The sequence below is a fragment of the Juglans microcarpa x Juglans regia genome, chromosome 6D (genome assembly GCF_004785595.1).
Source record: "Juglans microcarpa x Juglans regia isolate MS1-56 chromosome 6D, Jm3101_v1.0, whole genome shotgun sequence".
Lineage (NCBI taxonomy): Eukaryota > Viridiplantae > Streptophyta > Magnoliopsida > Fagales > Juglandaceae > Juglans > Juglans microcarpa x Juglans regia.
In genome coordinates this window covers 30,992,967-31,011,239 of record NC_054604.1, presented here as the reverse complement: position 1 = coordinate 31,011,239, position 18,273 = coordinate 30,992,967, and the positions used below count along the sequence as shown (strand labels likewise).

At 38.4% G+C, this 18,273-nt stretch overlaps 1 protein-coding gene across 11 annotated transcripts; it reads right to left on the bottom strand.

Moving 5' to 3' along the window:
- Window positions 1–3,399: 3,399 nt before the first annotated feature.
- On the bottom strand, window positions 3,400–18,273 carry LOC121234173 (puromycin-sensitive aminopeptidase). Of its 11 annotated transcripts, XM_041130009.1 has the most exons (32): window positions 17,698–18,012; window positions 16,796–16,888; window positions 16,560–16,604; window positions 16,244–16,384; window positions 16,059–16,134; window positions 15,768–15,841; window positions 15,291–15,404; window positions 15,088–15,162; window positions 14,888–14,995; window positions 14,589–14,801; window positions 14,417–14,478; window positions 14,248–14,275; window positions 14,073–14,159; window positions 13,952–13,977; window positions 8,066–8,129; window positions 7,874–7,954; window positions 7,621–7,668; window positions 7,459–7,477; window positions 7,286–7,290; window positions 7,175–7,186; window positions 7,014–7,070; window positions 6,782–6,891; window positions 6,620–6,700; window positions 6,329–6,512; window positions 5,663–5,811; window positions 5,438–5,576; window positions 5,197–5,343; window positions 5,000–5,081; window positions 4,738–4,913; window positions 3,978–4,205; window positions 3,816–3,887; window positions 3,400–3,700 (listed from the first exon to the last, which is right to left on the bottom strand). In XM_041130009.1, the coding sequence occupies exons 1-32, from the start codon at window positions 17,773–17,775 to the stop codon at window positions 3,620–3,622; spliced, it is 2,955 nt and encodes a 984-aa protein (XP_040985943.1). In that variant the 5' UTR covers window positions 17,776–18,012; the 3' UTR covers window positions 3,400–3,619. The 11 variants fall into 11 exon arrangements, with proteins under 11 accessions (XP_040985943.1, XP_040985939.1, XP_040985932.1 ...); XM_041130005.1 differs by lacking the exon at window positions 17,698–18,012 and adding an exon at window positions 18,135–18,273 and having other exon boundaries at window positions 7,175–7,290; window positions 16,814–16,888; XM_041129998.1 differs by having other exon boundaries at window positions 7,175–7,290; window positions 17,698–18,018.

The window sequence follows — 18,273 nt, the reverse complement described above, 5'->3', positions numbered from 1 at the left end:
TCTCTCTAAATCAAAAATTTTCTTATAAAGATTAAAGTCAGTTATTAATTGAAAATATAGTATAAAATCTTAATCAATAATTTTACTTTACAAAATGATATGAATTATTTTTAAATAAAAATATAATATAAAAATAATTTTATTTAATTTTACTTTAAAAAAAAAAAAAAAAACCTCATTCAAAATTTTAACTTTAGGCCCCAAAACGTATTGAGCCGACCCTGGGAGTAGCTAGCCCTCACTCTAGACTTTTTGGGGGTATAATTATTTCTGGATAGAAAAAGAGAGAATTTGATTTGGAAAGTGGGTATTGAAAATGATTGAAGTATGAATCAAAGATGATATATATATATATATAAAGCTTTATATATAGTACCCTTTGTGACATGCAATTACTCCATTAATTAATTATGTGTTTTCTGCAAGGATCTGGGTTAAACTTGTTTAAAAGATTATGATTAGTGCACAATTTCTTAAGTTTGATAGAAGAAAACAAGGTTTTGAAGACCTCATCAGGCTGGCAAGAACCCATCCATATATTTGAAGTGTGGGAAAGTAGGCCATGAAGTGATGCCCCTAAGAAAAAGACTCGAGAGTTAGATGCAGTGAGCTGCATGCTTTTGACTCAATCCTGGCCTTGGGAATTATGATTGAGGTCCCCTGGCCTTACCACGATGGTGTCATTTTTTCAATTATTGCATCCATTTGTTAGCTTATTATATGTCAATGAAAGAGATCAAAGAGAATTGTTTAATCACATGATTCTCATGTCCTAACAAGTTGCTAATTTTCTTTCTTTTGAGAAATGATAGTTGCAGTCGTGAGTATGTAAATACCGCACAATCATTTTGAAAAAAGTGAATAAATACATGATCCTCATGAAAAAAATTAATTTTTTACTAGTAGACTCAACTATTTTTTAAAGTAATTATACGATACTTGTACATTCTACGACTGCATATAGCATTACTCTTTTCTTTTACCTAGATGGCACGAAAAGGTGGACCAAAAGTGGCCGGGGATTTCATCAGCCATGCATACATGAGTTTTGCATTAATTTCTTTCCCTTGGGGACTTGGATTATCAGCTTTGTCGTTCCCTACATCCAATTGAAATATATAACATGTGTAAATTTGTTGGCTATGTCACGATTTGATATTGATGATGCTGCATGGGAGACTTGAGAGTTTTTTGAGGGAAGATCGAGATCTCAACAATGATTTGTAAAATAAAACCCACATATACAAGAGATCAAGCTGCTTTTTTATAATTCAATTGAAAAAGGAAATTAAGTTCTAATTTTTGGATGCTTTCATTTATTCCATACTCATTCAACTTTGTATTATTGCCAATATAAAGGTACAATGAAAAGAAACTAATATTCCTCTTTTCATTGGCTTCTAAAAAATCAAAGCATTACAAAGAAGACTTTTCTGGCCATAATATAACTTTTAAGTAAAGTCCTAGCTAGGATAACTAATAATAATAAAAGAAAAAGCAACCAATCAAAACATGGGTTAAATTTCAAACCTTTACTGTATATTTTATTTCCCCACTTTTTGCTTGACCTTTCCACAACCAAAAAAAGACAAACACCAAGAGGGAAAAAAAAAACCCTAAGAAAAATTAAAAATCCCCAAATATTTATAATTGGCAAAGAAACATATTCTTCAACATTTTGGTTTGGTATTATCCATTTGGTGATTAGGTTTAGGCCTAATTTTATGGTAGAGAGTAGTTTGACTTCACACAAAGATATCATATATATTTATAGGATAATATTTAATCCACATATGAAGGCCGTCGAAGAAAATTACCGATTTTTTTTTATTTAATAATTAAGAAAATATTTTTAAATGATGTTAAAATTTAAAAAAATATATATATTTAAAGATATAAAAAAAATGTATGGTAAAAAAAAATTACTCATTTCGGTGGAATTCATCCGTGGACCTATCAGCGTCCTTATAGGAGAAGCCACTCATACGGAAACCAGTTTTAAGCATGAGATTAGATGCAGAGTGGTCCAATGTGTTAGGCTTTGTACACAGGAAAAGGTTGGCTACCTGCAACCAAAAAAGCCTCTGTTTGAACAGCCAGACAGACCAATGGACTACACGTGGCTTTCCTGCATGCACCAGAACGAGGTAGCAACCTGGTAGTTTAACGGAGTTGGTCCCAGTTGTCCTATTATTCTATGCCACGTGATGTAATCTTAACCCATGATTACTTGCTTTTGACACATGATTTTTGTGTAAGCATCAGCAAGGCTGTCTTTAAAAGATCCTACGGTTGTCTGTTGCTGCATGTGGAATCGTCAGAGCTGAGAACAGTCCGTTCTGATTATTTCAAAGGTCGTCCCAACCACGCAGTGACACGTGCAGATGAAGCCGGCATGTTCTGCGATGCTGCCTTGAAGCATGCAAATTTCACTAGAAATAATGGTAATATACGAAATTCGTTTATTTTTTCATCTCATCTCATCTCATCTTATCATTATAATTTTATTATATTTATATATAAAATAAAATAAATAATTTAATTTTTATAATTTTAAAATAAAATATTTAATTTTTATCTCAACTTATCTTAAAAAAAAACAAAATTTTCCAAATCAAATTTTATTATAATTAATGTTGAACCGTAGTTTATTCAGAAATAATATTTGATGTCGTAATTTGTAATACTTCCATGTTAAACATTTCTATCTTCAAATTAGTAGATAAAATAAATAAATCTTAATTCAAATTTCATGCATTTGATATGTTTTTTTTATGAGAAATTATCGTCGTAAAGAGATTCTATAAAAATAAATCCATAAATTAACATGATTTTATAAGATAGATTAGATCTATTTTATAATAAATATAATTTTACAATATTATATCAAACCACATCAATTTATAAATTTATTTTTGTAAAAAAATTATGACTAAAATATTTTTCTTATTTAATTACACGAATGAGTCCTGCTAGGGTCACAGAAAGTAGAAGGAGTACTTTTTTATTGTATTTAAAAAATTTACAAACTCAATTAAAAACACTTCCTTCACAATTAAGTAAAAATAAATAAATGAAAACTTGCATCATTTCCCTGGAGTCAAATAGCACTTGCCTTAGGATTCTTGTTAGAAAAACCGGGGCTCAAAAATCAAATGAACCGTTTTTAAGAAACTGCCTAAGAGGCCCATTTCAATACATAACAAAACAAACCTTTTCTACAACTTTTCAAACATAAAAATCAGCCCTCACGACATCAAGAACATCCGGTGATATTATGTAGTTGGTATTGGTGTGTAATCAGGCTTGAGAAAACTGTTGCAAGCGACTCTTTTGAGGGTCCCGGTTTCAACCAAGTTGAGGGGAAAAGAAACAAGCACATATAGAGAACTCTTTACATGAAAGAAACACACTTATCATATATAATACCATAAACAGCCCCATCCACATCCCAACAAAACAAAACAGAGAGAAGTCGAATTCCAAGTAAAAAGTATTACATAAAGAGCATACTTTTTTTGTGGAGTTGCAGCAAAAAGTGCCAGAACATATTTATTTTTGGTCACAGGTAGTGGCGACGCATTCTCTGCACATTTTCAGCAAAGATAAACTACAAAATTTAAGCAGCCAAGCTTTTTGAGGCAATTTCAAACACGTTCTCCGATAGTCCATTGGTAGACATGATCTTCTCCAGCTGTGCCTGCAAAACCCCAATCCATTTTTAACAAAGATTGTTTCAAATTCAAGAGCTAATTTTGGTACTTGAGACATTATGAGAAGCGCGATTAAATGCAACGAGAGCAACAGCTTGTTACCTTGGCAAGGTTTTGCCGGGTTTCATCGTATCGCCTCCATCTAGAAAAAGCTGACACCATGCGGGACGCCACCTGCGATTACAATAAAGATAAAGAAGCAAAAAGTTAGAATTCAGTGATGGCATAGCTTGTAGAAAGCAAAAGGCTTCTTTCCAAATGGACCTGAGGATTTAGTTTATCAAGCTGCAGCACGATTTCTCCTAAGAACTTGTAGCCTGACCCATCCTTTGCATGGAAATTCACAGGAGAACCACAAAAACCCCCAATGAGCGAATACACCTTGTTTGGATTCCGCATGTCAAATGCAGGATGGTTTAAGAGGCTCCGAACATTCTCGACATTACCAGGAATATCAGACATGGCTTGAAGGGCAAACCATTTATTCACAACCTGAAAAATAAAGCATGAGATTGGGAAAGGTAAGATCAAGTTAGAAGAAAGCAAAGAGAATTTCCCTGCATAAATCGAACAACATGACAGTTCTCTAAAATCCGGAAACACTTAAGAAAAACAGAATAAATTGGCATTAGTAAAGAAAGATTAATCTAAAGGGTGGGATAGCAATAAATACACACTAAGCACTGACAATTAGTATCATTACTTCAATCTTGTAACTTTGAAATAGCAAACAATGACTTAGATGTATTTCTTTCACAGAGATGCTGCAAAACACGAACTTGGTTGTATCTATCAGGGGTGCCCATTTACATCCCTAAAATGTATCCTTTCCATGTAAACAAGCAGAAGTGTGGAACTATATGTACAACTACACAAATACCTACCATAACTGTACTTGAGAAAATCCTGTACAGAATGCATACCATACATCCCCTCCATGAAGTGAAATAAATACACGACACGGAACTCATATAGACCCAAAAAAATCTTTTAAGCAAATTAGAAAATTGAGTAGAAGTATTACCAAAAAGTCATGCTGCCACTTGCTATAGAAGTCGGCCAGCACATCATCACGAGTTTTACCAGGGTTCTGCACAATGGCCACCAAAGCTGAAAATTGCTCAGTCATATTTGTGGCAGTTCTATACTCATGCAGCGCAAGCTCGGTATACTTGGGATCTTCAAGCAATGCCAGATATGCTACCAGTAATACAAACACATAATCAATCAGTGGAAAGTTTACCAAAGGCCAAACTTGCAAGCATACAACTAATAGCAAAACAGACCTAAAGCAACATTCTTCAAAGCTCGTCTTGCCATATTAGGATGATTAAACACGTACTCTTCTGAGCTCCTATTTTTTTCAACCTGTGAAGCATCAAGATTCAAGACACAAACTTTCTCCCTCAGTCAAATAATAAAGTAGATAGAAGCACAGGAATGGTAATTAATTCATTATGCAACTCCAGGGAGGATGGCATACTGTTGTGAGTAACTCTGCTTTCAGTTCCAAAGCAAGCTGCTTCCTGATAAAAGTACGAACAGCATGAACAGCATCAGGATCAGCAATTTCCATCATGTCCATTATTTCCCCTTCACCAGGTAGAGTTATCGCTTTGGCAATAAACTCCTAGAAAATCAAAAGTCATTAGAATTTATTAGTGCATTCACCCTTCCCCAGGATTGGATAAAACATCTGGAAAGCAGGAAATGCCTCATCATACTTTATCCAAGCTAGAGTCAGAGAGTATGCTTCTGAGTCCATCCACAAAATTTTGATTAAGAACTAATGGCTTGTTTTGTTGGAAATCAGCCACCAAGTTTAGCATCAACTTGCGTGCCAGCACTTGTCCAGCCTCCCAACTACAGAACAAAAATAATCAAGTAAATAACTGTTCATTAATTACTCAACCAAATAAATAAGTACTGATGTATTTAGAATGACAAACCGGTTGAACTCATCAGCATCATGAGCAAGAAGGAAAAACAGATCACTGTCAGTGAGATCAGATTCAAGACGAATAGGAGCACTATAGCCCCTCAATAGAGATGGAACTGGCTGTTCAAATACATCGGAAAACACAAACTCTTCCTCTTTCTGCTTAGTCCAAAACACAAGCATATGAATTTTAGTATGGGAACAAAAAATATAAAAATAATAAAAGGAATAACCTAATGGCTTAGCAATGTGGTCTCTGGTCAATAAAAACATAACACAATTGCCATTGTTCTCCTAGCATATGAACTGCATTGTGTTAGCAACTTAGCAAGATTTTGTATCTCTTCTTTCTCCTAGCCGCAGCATCACAACTGCTGACCTATAATCGCATGAGTAATGCTAGGTATAAACCCCAAATAGACAAGTCTCATACAGGCCTTTTATAAAAATGTGGGTACCACTCATAAAGAATTTTTTTTTTCACACTTTTTTATGGTGGGGTCCACTTTTTACAAAGGGCCTACGCGGGACTTGTCTATTCGGGCTCTTACAAATCATTTCTCTAATCGCATTTGAGTGATCACAAGCAGCCTATATATTTAACAGCTAGAAGAACACCTTTTGGTCCATTGAAATGCGAAAATGGAAGAAAAATATGTAAAGTTTCTGAATTGACCTTGGTCACTCGAAGCACCGTTGTATATACTGGCTGGTTGTTGCTTGCAACAGACTGCAATGTTCCATCATGATACACAGAGGAAAGAGGAATCTCCTTGCCTGTTGAGTCGAGCAAACCGACTGCTACAGGAATGAACATGGGTTCTTTTACTGGTTGCCCTGGAGTGGGTGGTACCTCTTGACTGTGAGAAATCCCCATCAAACATAATAGTTAGTGATATCACCAACAAATGAGAAAGACCATGATTTATTTTACCAGAAAAGACAAACAGAATCCCAGCATGTGCACCTGAACTTCAAAGAGAAAGTATGAGCTTCAGCATTGTAAGATGATGATACTTTGACAGAAGGGGTCCCAGCTTGGGAGTACCTGTATTTTAGATGAATTTTTTAGGGCAAGGATCGATGCCATCAGAAAAAAACTCAAAAGACACAAACGTCCGATACTGACCATTGTAAGAAATTAGCAAAATCAGCACCATTGGCATCTCGCATGGCAGCGAAAAAATCTTCACAGGTTACAGCTTGACCATCATGTCTCTTGAAATAAAGATCCATGCCCTGAAATGTGGAGAAACTGCATAAGCAGGCAGCAGGCTTCCCATAGACGAGCAGTGTTATCAAATCAACTACATATTTTATCGCATCATCAGCTTCAGGCTCAGGCATATTCTAAATCTTACTTTTCTGAACCCTTGACTCCCCAGTAAGGTTTTGTACATCCTGACAACTTCAGCTCCCTGATAATTGGATCATAAGATCAAGTCATTGATGACTTACAATAATTCTCATCCAGAGAAAGAGAGAGATGACGAGTTTGTTGTTCAAGAAATAAAAGTCAAACCTTTTCATACACCTGTAAAAGGAACATAAACAATGAACAATTAGACATCTTTCCTGAGAATTCATAACCTACAGGGATTAAAATATACAAATGCAAATTGACAAATCCTACCGTCACTGCACATTTGAAGTGTGTGAAGCCCCCAAATCAGCATCATATCCAGCATAATGCACAAGAAAGTCAAACATTCAAAAGTTAAAAGCATGTCACAATCTCCAACACCAAAACAAAGTATGTGAACACAACTAAACTTTAGTTTAATTATGCAGAAAACTGAAACTCGCCTGTGTAGAAATTGTCCATCTGTCAAGAGAAAAAAGGGGGGGGGGGGGGGGGGGGAACGCAAGTTAAAACCTTAATATTCATGAAAACCATATATTATCTTTATAACTTGATAAGAAAGAGTTGTTTAGGGGGTAGAAGAGAAATATAAAATGATTTCGGACCTTAATGTAAGAATGTGGCCGTACAGGATGAGCCATGGGACCAGCATCCTGAAAAACCAGGAAAACAAATATTAGCACTTAAATGCAGCATGTTATACCAAAAACATCTACAACATTAAAGGCACACCCATATTACAAAAGGCATAAATGTCTACCCACAAACACTCTGCATAGTCTAAACAATAATTTATCACAACATAGAAACAATGGATAAATCAATCTAGAAGTTACATAAATTTGATAGAAGCAAGACCTGTGGAAACTGATAATTTCGAAGCTTTGAAACATCAGCAATCCGCTTCACAGTACGGCTTCCCATGTCAGATGAAAATTCCTACCAATAATGAAAGATTTCTTAGATTCATAAGCGCAATATGGTGAAAAAAAGATACAATTTTTGAGGTTATAAATATCACTTTGTAGATGGTCAAAAGAAAGGCCATACCTGATCTCGGAAAACAGTGAGACCTTCTTTTAGGCTGAGCTGGAACCAGTCTCGACATGTCACTCTGCAATTATTATGTCAAATTGAAGTATGAACATGATTTGAATGTTAAGAGATTTGAATGTTAAAGCATGTTAAAACATGCTTGAATAGACTTTTCTCTCTTCCTCTCTCCTCTCTTTTTTTCTCTCCGTACACTTTAGACTTTTCTTGTTGTCATGGTGGTTGGTGGTTGGTGACGGGGGTTATCTGTTACCAAAAGTATGGCTATGAACTCTATTAGTTGTTTAGCTATAGAGTCAAAGGTTTTTGAGGTGAGAAGACTTGGGGGTAGGGTGTGCATTACAGAGAAAGGATGGAAAGGCGTGAGCTGTATATGGTTGGGTTTAGAGACTATCAGTTGGGTGGCTAACTCACTAGAGGCTTGTTTGAAGTCTGGGAACAAAGGCTACTACTCTGCTCGATGGGAAGGTGACAGAGGCCTTACTGCCCAGCGATGCTCTAACTCTCGTGGTTCATATATGGCTTTGGCTATGTATGGCGGGGGAGGGCGCCGGAGTTACATACTCATACCTGAAGACAAGGCTGGAATGGGGTGGAGGAAGATGGTGGCGGTGTTGAAGGACATGGGCAGAGTAGGTGTCCAAGAGAGAAACCCATCGCATGCGATGGTGGTAACTTTGCCATCCAAGTCGTATAAGGAGGCTCTGGAGGTGCCTCGAGCCGCGCAGCACACTGTGATGGGAGACTTGCAAAAGGGATTACCTCCCTTTTCGGCAGCTACTCAGAGTGGAGGAGGTGATGGCAGAGGGATGGTTGGACCGAAAGAAGGAAAAATTCTGATGGAGTTACGTGAAGTGTAGTTCTCGTTGGGGGAGCTAACTAATAGAGTTGGGGAGTTAATAAGGTGCGTTGAGGGTTATGTAATGGAGGGTGTGGGCTCGGGTTGCCTTTTGGGCCTTGGGGATGCGAATGGTGGGCTTAATGTGAAGGGCCAAGGGTTTGGGAAGGGCCAAGGGAAGAGCCAGACTCATGTTACTAAGATCCAGCCCCAAGATGAGTGCACGGCAGGGAGGCCCTTTCTGGAGGAAGAAACTGCAGGCCGAGGGTGGCCCGTCGGCGAGTGGGCCTGAGCCACCGATGCCTGAAAAGCCTCAATCGACCCCGCCGAAGGTCACAGAGGCTACGATGGATGTCGCGTCGCCGGCGGGAACAACACCAGTGCATGTAGAAGGGATTTGCGACGTCCTTAGTGCGCACGATGGCCCGATTGTTGCACAGACTAGCACGATGAAGGGTATCGGCGCACAGACTACTACGCCGACGTCACTGGAGCCATCAAAGAGCAACGATAAGGGTATGGAAGTTTCGGGACATATAGGTGAGGTTGCTCTGGCTACTGTTGGCAAGCTTTTGCCTTCGAACCAGACACAGATAGTCCCGATTGATGATGAGGAAGCTATGGGTGGGTCAAAAGAGGTGTTTTTGGAGCCGGGAGTGGAAGATAAGGTTTCTGTCTTGGCGGGAGCGGATTCTGTCGCTGGAGAGGAGACGTGCACCAGTCAGCTGAGTCTTTATGGGGATTCTGTGGGCAGTGAAGAGGAGGAGATGGGTAGCCCGTCACCCTTACAAATGCTCCCACCTCATATTGCACCTCGAGCATCAGATTGGGTATTAAAAAAAGTAGAGGAGCTTCATGGTTGGGTGGGGATTTCTTGCGAAGGGTATAAAGACCAATTCATGGCTCTCCTAGTAGCCATGGAAGCTGGTCGCTCCACGGTACTAAAGTCAGCTACTAAAAAGGAGAGAGAGTTGAAACGATTGCAATACTCCATTAACTATGATAATAAGGAGGGAACCTTGGGGAGAGATAGAGCAAAAGGGAGGGACGTCTCTCTTGTTAATGAAGCCTAAAATCTTGTCTTGGAATGTGAGAGGGATCAATGACGTGAATAAACGACTACTTATTAGGTCCCTTCTCCCAAGTTGAAAAGTAGACATTGTTTGCTTACAAGAAACTAAACTGGCACTTATTTCTCTTCGTACCATTAGGAGTTTGTGGGGCGGTTTGCATGTGGGATGGCTTTATTTACCATCCAATGGAGCTTCCGGGGGCATACTAGTTATGTGGGATAAAGAGTGGTGGAAAAAATGGAAGATTTCATGGGGGATTATGTGGTGGCATGCTCGTTTAAGAACGTCAGGGATGGCTGTCAGTGGGCTTTCGCAAGCGTCTATGGGCCTAATCTTGACCGGTCTTGAAGGCTACTATGGGATGAGTTGGCCGGTATTAACAGTATATGGGACTTACCTTGGTGTATTGGAGGTGATTTTAACGTCACCCGTTTCCCGAGCGAGAGATCAGGTGGCTCGAGTTTCAACTCACCCATGGTAGATTTTTCTAACTTCATTTCCGAATAGAATTTACAGGATATTCCTCTTGCAGGTGGTTCCTTCACTTGGTCTAGCAACCAAGAACTTCCATCTTGGTCAATGATAGATAGATTTTTAATCTCTCCAGAATGGGAGGCACACTATCCGGATCTCATTCAGAAGAGACTTCCCAAGTTGTGTTCAGATCATTTCCCCATTCTGTTGAATTGTGGGGCATTAGAAGAGGCCCAAGGTATTTCAAATTTGAGAACATGTGGTTGAAGTCAGATGGTTTTCTGGATAGAATAAGACAATGGTAGTCTTCATACCATTTTCATGGTAATGCTAGCTATAAGATGGCTTGCAAATTAAAGTCTTTGAAAAAGGACTTGAAGGAGTGGAATATACAAGAGTTTGGTAATGTGGACAGTCAGAAATCTATTCCAATGGAGGAGCTTAAGAATTTGGAGGGTGTGGAAGAGGAGAGGGTTTGTTCTGAAACCGAGCGGGCCCGCAAATCCCAAGTGATTGCGAACATTGAACGGCTATCTCTTTTGGAAGAAATATGGTGGTGTCAGAAATCACGAGCTTTATGGTTGAAGGAAGGGGATAGATGCACCAAGTTTTTTCACCAAGTGGCCAACTCACATAGGCGGTACAATGCTATAGATACTCTGTTGATAGATGGGGCAGTCTCATCCAACCATACCGAGATCTCAGACCACATTGTCAATTACTATGGTAAGTTGTTTTCGGAACAATTTGAGTGGAGACCGAGACTTGGCGGGTAGGTGTTTGATGTTCTTGACCCGCAGGTTGCGGAACGACTCGAGAGGCTGTTTAATGAGGTAGAGGTCAGGTCGGTGATCAAGGGTATGGCGGGTGATAAAGCCACAGGTCCCGATGGCTTCTCCATGGCTTTTTTTCAGACATGTTGGGATGTGCTTAAAGATGATATCATGGAGGTTTTTCATGAATTTCATGGAAGCGGGCGGTTTGAGAGAAGCCTTAATACTACATTCTTAGCACTCATTCCTAAAAAGCCCGGTGCAGTAGAAGTGAGAGATTTTCGTCCCATTAGTTTGGTGGGTGGGCTATACAAAATTTTATCAAAAGTATTGGCGAACAGACTGAGTAAGGTGATGGAAGGCTTGATTTCGAAGCCTCAAAATGCATTTGTTCAAGGTAGGCAAATCCTTGACTCGGTACTTATAGCCAACGAATGTCTGGAGAGTCGTATTAAATCGGGAGAGCCGGGACTCCTTTGTAAGCTAGACATGGAGAAAGCTTACGATCACGTCAATTGGGGTTTCTTAATCTATATGCTGGAGAGATGCGGCTTTGGCTCTAAATGGTGTTCCTGGATCTTTCATTGTATTTCCACGGCCTGTTTCTCTGTATTAGTGAATGGTACATCCAAAGGCTTTTTTAAGAGCTCCCGAGGTTTGCGACAAGGAGACCCTTTTTCTCCTCTTCTCTTTGTTTTTGTGATGGAAGCTTTCAGCAAGATGATTTCAGCGGTGGTAGAGGGAGGGTTCATATCAGGATTCTCAATGGGAGAGGCAAGTTCAGGCTTGCTTAACATCACTCACCTTTTGTTTGCTGACGATACACTAATCTTTTGTGAGGCCAGACATGAGCAAATCCAAGCTTTGAGAGCTCTTTTATTATGCTTTGAAGCCGTGTCAGGCTTGAAGGTGAATTTGGCTAAATCAGATGTAGTGCCAGTGGGACATGTACCCAATGTGAAGAGTCTGGCATCCATCTTGGAGGGTAAGATAACTCAGTTGCCCATGAAATATCTTGGCCTTCCGTTAGGTGCGGCGTTCAAATCGAAATCTATTTGGGACAATGTAATTGAAAAAATGGAGAGGAAATTAGCTGGTTGGAAGAGGATGTACTTATCTAAAGGGGCCGGGTGACTCGTAAAAAGTACTTTGTCTAACTTACCAACATATTTCCTCTCCTTATTTCCGCTCCCTACTAAGGTGGCTCATTGCATGGAGAAAATTCAAAGTGATTTCCTTTGGGGAGGGATCAAAGATGAGTTTAAGTTTCTCTTGTTGAAATGGGCCACAATTTGTTCCCCCATCAAAGAATGAGGTTTGGGTATACGGAATTTGAGAACTTTCAATCAAGTCTTGCTTGGCAAATGGTTATGGAGATATCACCAAGAACGGGAGGCCTTGTGGTGAACCGGCATTGCTTTGAAGCATGGGGAATCTTGGGAGGATGGTATTCTAATGCGGTGAGTGGACCTCATGGAGTTGGGCTTTGGAAACATATTAAAAGAGAGTGGGACACATATGCAGCACATACTTGCTTCAAAGTCGGCAACGGAGTTAAGGTAAAGTTTTGGCATAACTTATGGTGTGGTGATCGGCCACTCAAGGATGTTTACCCACAAGTTTATAGCTTAGCAAGAAGGAAAGAAGCTTCTATCGCAGATCTGATTATCAATTCCAATGGCTCTTCCCAACGGAACCTCACTTTTCATAGAGATGCACAAGATTGGGAGATGGAAGACCTTTCGGCCTTTTTTGATTTTGTGTACCCCACTAGTGTGTCAGGGGAAGGTGAAGACAAGATATGTTGGCGTCCATCTAAGAAGGGAGTGTTCATGGCTCGCTCTTTCTATCATTCCTTAAACTTGCACAACGCAGTCACGTTCCCATGGAAAAGCATTTGGAAGACAAAGGCACCTCTAAAGGCAGCTTTTTTTGTATGGACAGCATCTTTGGAGAAGATTCTTACTATAGATAACCTAAAGAAACATGGCATTATCACTATAAATTGGTGTTACATGTGTAAGAAGAGCGGTGAGCCCGTTGACCATCTATTACTACATTGTGAGGTTGCCATGACCTTATGGATGGATGTTTTAGCAAGGGTGGGGTTAGCGTGGGTGATGCCGGAAAGGGTATGTGATTTTTTAGCCTCTTGGAGAGGTATTAGGGGCAACTCTCAAATTGCATCCATATGGAAGATGCTACCTATTTGTCTATGGTGGTGCATTTGGAGGGAACGGAACGCAAGATGCTTTGAAGATCAAGAGAGATCAATGGAAGAGCTTAGAATTTTGTTTTTCAATACTTTACTCCATTGGTCGATTGTAATTGATTTTCATGGCAGGTCTTTTCAAGATTTTCTTGTATCTCTAAGCTAGACATTGCGACCGTGTTCATGTATATGTCCCATATACTTGGACACTCTATGTCTCTCTTTTGATCAATAAAAATTTGTTTACCGATAAAAAAAAAACATGTAAGTCGTGAACCAACATGGAATGAAGAAAACTAGTTTCAAACTGCAGTTACAAGTATAAAAGGGACATGCGTAAGAAAATAATTATAAGATCAAGAGCTAATACGCTAATGAATCAGAATCACTTCAAGATGATGCGGATGCATACTCCAAAAGCAAACAAGAGAAAGAATATAATTAGATATCAGGAACTAAGGCCCACAGGACATTTATACAAAAATAACGAGCTTTGATGGTATATGAACCAACCTGTTGCCAGTCCAGTTGTGGAAGTACTGCATGACAAACAAGATATGAAACAAAAGTCACTAACATTAAACCCACAAGAACTTATAGAATTCATGTTATATTATAAATGTTTCTAACAAACCTCATGGCCAATAACTCCCAAGATTGCAGCATGATCTGCATCTGAAGCAGTTTCTGGTGATGCCAGGACAAGCTTGGAATTGAAGATCTGCAGAAAAGCAATTTAAGCACAATTATGACTTTGAAAATGTAACAATCAAAGGAGAACAATTACGATGAAGTGAAATAATCCATACATTCAAACTCTTGTTTTCCATGGCTCCCCTGATCATCAATTCAGAAACAAGAAGCATGAGTGACAAAAGTGAAGAGAAGCATCATAACATATAGTCACCATAAAATATACAAGAAATGCCAAATGACTATTCACATAACGGGGCATTACAAAAAAAATAATTAACTTACATGTTAAAATCTGGAACAGCCACAATATTAAAGAGATCAAGATCATACTCAAGACCGAACACCTGTTTGCAGAGGCATGTGACAGTTAAGTAGGCTTTGGAATCAAGATAAAAAAGGGTAAAGGAACTCTTAGATCAAAATAAAAAATCAGGTTTAATATGAATAAACTAACATCCTCATCCCATTTCATAGCCTCCTTAAGCGAATACATGGCATGAGCAGTCTTTGGTACGTCTTGTGCCGGGGTCCAGATCCTTAGGGAGACCTTTCTACCAGAACGGGTCACAAAAATATCATCTCTGCTCTCCAACTGCCCAGCAACTAAGGCAAACAAGTAGCAGGGTTTCTTGAAGGGATCCTCCCAAAGGGCATAATGCCTACCACCCTGAAGCAAAGCATAATACAATTATAAAGAACAGAACAGACACAATCCACAGAAATGCCTTTTAATGCCCAAAAAGCAATTTTTACCTCAAGGTCCCCCTGTTCTATGAGATTTCCATTAGACAATAATACAGGGTACAAAGACTTCTCAGCTTCAATGCGGCAAGTGTACTTTGCCATGATATCTGGGCGGTCCTGTATGCAGATGAAACGCATCAATCAAAGGAGAAGTTCGAAAAAATTCTTATTACAGTCGACTAGAATAAACGGTCACTACATGTACTCACCTGATAAAATGTTATTTTCCGGAAACCTTCAGCTTCGCATTGTGTACAGAAATTCCCAGATGACTTGTAAAGCCCCTGAAAAGGAATTCAACCCAAAAAAAAAAAAAAAAATAGAATTATACAGCCCCTGTAATAAATTCAATTAAGTACATGGACAAATAATATCCACATGAATGCAAAATAAATCGTGGATATCATGGTACCTCTAATGATGTATTCTTCTGAGGATATATCTCAGTAACAATTTCCAAAGTAAATGCACCGCTTGGTGGTGATGGGAGCGTCAAATGGCGTGAGTCCAACTGGTATTCACCCTCCTATAAAGAAAGAGGAGAAAAATATTGAAAGGGACACAATAATATAAATAACTAAGCTATACTCTCCCCAACAAACACACAGAAACACATGCATAAAACAAACAGCACTAGATATAATGAGATTTGAAAATAATGATTATATTACATTTCATACTGATGGCAATGAAAAGGCACATCTTGAAGGTATGAAATTTTATTTCATGGCATGTAGATGTGATGAAAAGGTACAAAGCTTGTGCATTAATTTGACTCAAGTTCCCTTCATGCGAAGTTGAAACAAAAACGTATTGAATCAGATAGTTCAGGCACTTAGAAAGTCTTGTATCGAAAGACCATAGGAAAAGTAGAGTATAAAATGCTTACCTTGAGTTCCTTGCTGTTGATCCAAATGGAGACTAGCTTTAGATCGTGTCCGTTCAAAACCAGAGGATAAGAACCTATTTCACATGGAAAATAAATAAAATTGAAAAATATTATTCCAAAATTTTATATAAGCTTCAAGTCACACACAAGAATGAAACAAGAGCTAATACTTAGACCACTAGAATAGGAAAATGTGAGAAAAACATTTATAAAAAGCCAATACCTATATATCCAATATATAAATACCACCTGAGAATAAAGTACTAATTGGGAAGAATCATCACAACCTACCTTCAACTCTGGGGGACACAGTTATTTTTGAGCTAACAATAGTTTTCTCTTCGCCCAATAAAAATTTCAAATCCACCTGATGTGATAATTCCATTAGTATCCAAAAGACAAAAGAAAAGGCCACAGAAATACTCCATGAAGTCCTTAATCTAGACATTTTTATTTACATTAAATAAACATATTACCGTATCAAAATAGTAATCAGGCATCTTGTAATCCTTCAAAAAGATTTCTTTTGGCGAATCCATTGCAGGTTCTTCAACTAGCTTTTGCAAGGTTTCTGTGGCAACCGAACAAATTAGCCTCCTGTTGGCTTGCCGAACTCTCTGAAACAACGTTGAGGAATGCAAATGATCAAAATATTTAACCATAAGAAACTAACCCATATTCTGAACGAGCATCGAATTTTGCTATGGTGAACCAGGAGAACACAATACACTTGGCTTTTTGTGTGCAGACGGGAAAGCAAAAAAAAGGACCAGTTCAAATATAGCAACTTACAGATTGTGAAAGATATGAAAAGCAACGACTCCTTTGATACAGAGTCTGAAAACAACAATCAATTAAGAGAATTCAGAAACCTTCTTTATTTTCTTTTTCTTTTTCTTTCTCTTTCTTTTTGAAGTTCGGAATTCCTATTCTTTTCTTTGGGATGAATGAAATTCTATTCAACCACATAAAGGGGCAATCGTGCTTACATAATTCAAATCCTAAGGACTCAGATAAAGCGAGAGTGCCTGAGAGAGTGCACGAACCTCTGAAGTAAGGATGCGCCTATATCTAGAGATATTTCTTGCTGAATTCTCCAAAAAACGAACACGGCATTTAGTCTGAAGATGCAAAAAGACAGATCAATCCATTTATGAAGGTGCTTCAGTCATCGTGCACTAAAAATCATAATAACAAATTTCTCACAGGCATCAACACCACAAAACTCAAATTCAAAAAACCAAACGCAAGGTATCCAAACATCAGCATGTTATGGGCTAAATCCTCACCTGCAGAAGAATTTACATAAACTAGCATCCCAGCTCTCAACATTAATGATATCTTCCTTCTATTTCCTCAAAATTCATAGTCTAAATAATCCCATATAAGACCCCACTCCCCAAGAATAAAATATTATAGCATCCACCAACCAAAGGAAATAAATATATATAAAAAAAAAAGGCTGAGTTCAGATTACAATTGCTGTAACTCTTTCCAATGATACTTTGCTTAGTAACTTTGACTTGGAATACTATTCTGGCACGAGCACCATTGGTTTATACGTACTCTGTGAGCTTATCATGCACGTAAAAATTCATCTCAACCCAACGTCATTTACCAACCAACCAAGACTCTAAACAAACTGTATTAGAGCAATAGTCAGACTCTTGCAAGAAAAGGGTAGTCAAGTGTGATGGGCGAAGGTATACATATTACGCTCACATAGCATCGATTAAAAAATAAATAACAATAATAATAATGATTGGCAACACCCGACAAAAAAAATGACAGTTACGAAATTGAAAGGAATAGTACAACATAGAACATAAAAGAAAAAAATCATCAAAAAGCTACTAAATTGATTACAAGTTTTCACACACACTCACAGAACCATTAATGAATTACGAGGAAATGGGAAATAGGTAATCACGGGAACGGAGGAGATCAAACCCAATAGACCCGCCCTCGCAAACCCCGAACTTTTGTACGGCAGAACCAACCGAGCCATTCAAATGCAAAGAACTAGATAACCTACAACGATTTGAGATGAATCTCGTCCGAACTCCCACAAAAGGATCAAGCTTCAATGAAAGTTAACGAGACCAAGATAATCAAAAACCCAAAACGATCGCCAAAACGGACCGCAAAACGCTAGATCAGAGAGGCCCACAAAGCAACAAGGCTCCTGCCTCACTTCTTATAGCGATATATGGATAACTCAAACTATGGACAAGAAAATTCAAAAACAAAAACAATAAATAAATAAATAAATATAGCAACAACAACATAAGCCAGGTTTCAGTCAACCTAAACCCCAAAACAAGAACTTTACAATAAATTTGAGACAAATTGATTGTTGGCCTCGACCTTCTTGAACGATCGAATGCAGAGAGAAACAGAGGATTCCTCGAAAAGCGAAGTGAGCACAATGGATGTGAGTCCCCATCATAAGTTATTTAAATATACGAAAAAAAAAATTAATTAGCTCTGATAATTAGGGAAATAT

Excerpts from the sequence above, each read along its gene's own strand:
- LOC121234173 (XM_041129998.1), bottom strand. The coding sequence starts at position 17,775 with ATGGCTCGGTTGGTTCTGCCGTACAAAAGTTCGGGGTTTGCGAGGGCG. Across the intron at positions 16,135-16,243 it reads CTGATTACTATTTTGATACG|GTGGATTTGAAATTTTTATT; the intron begins GTAATATGTTTA and ends TTATCACATCAG. Across the intron at positions 15,405-15,767 it reads TCAACAGCAAGGAACTCAAG|GAGGGTGAATACCAGTTGGA; the intron begins GTAAGCATTTTA and ends CTTTCTTTATAG.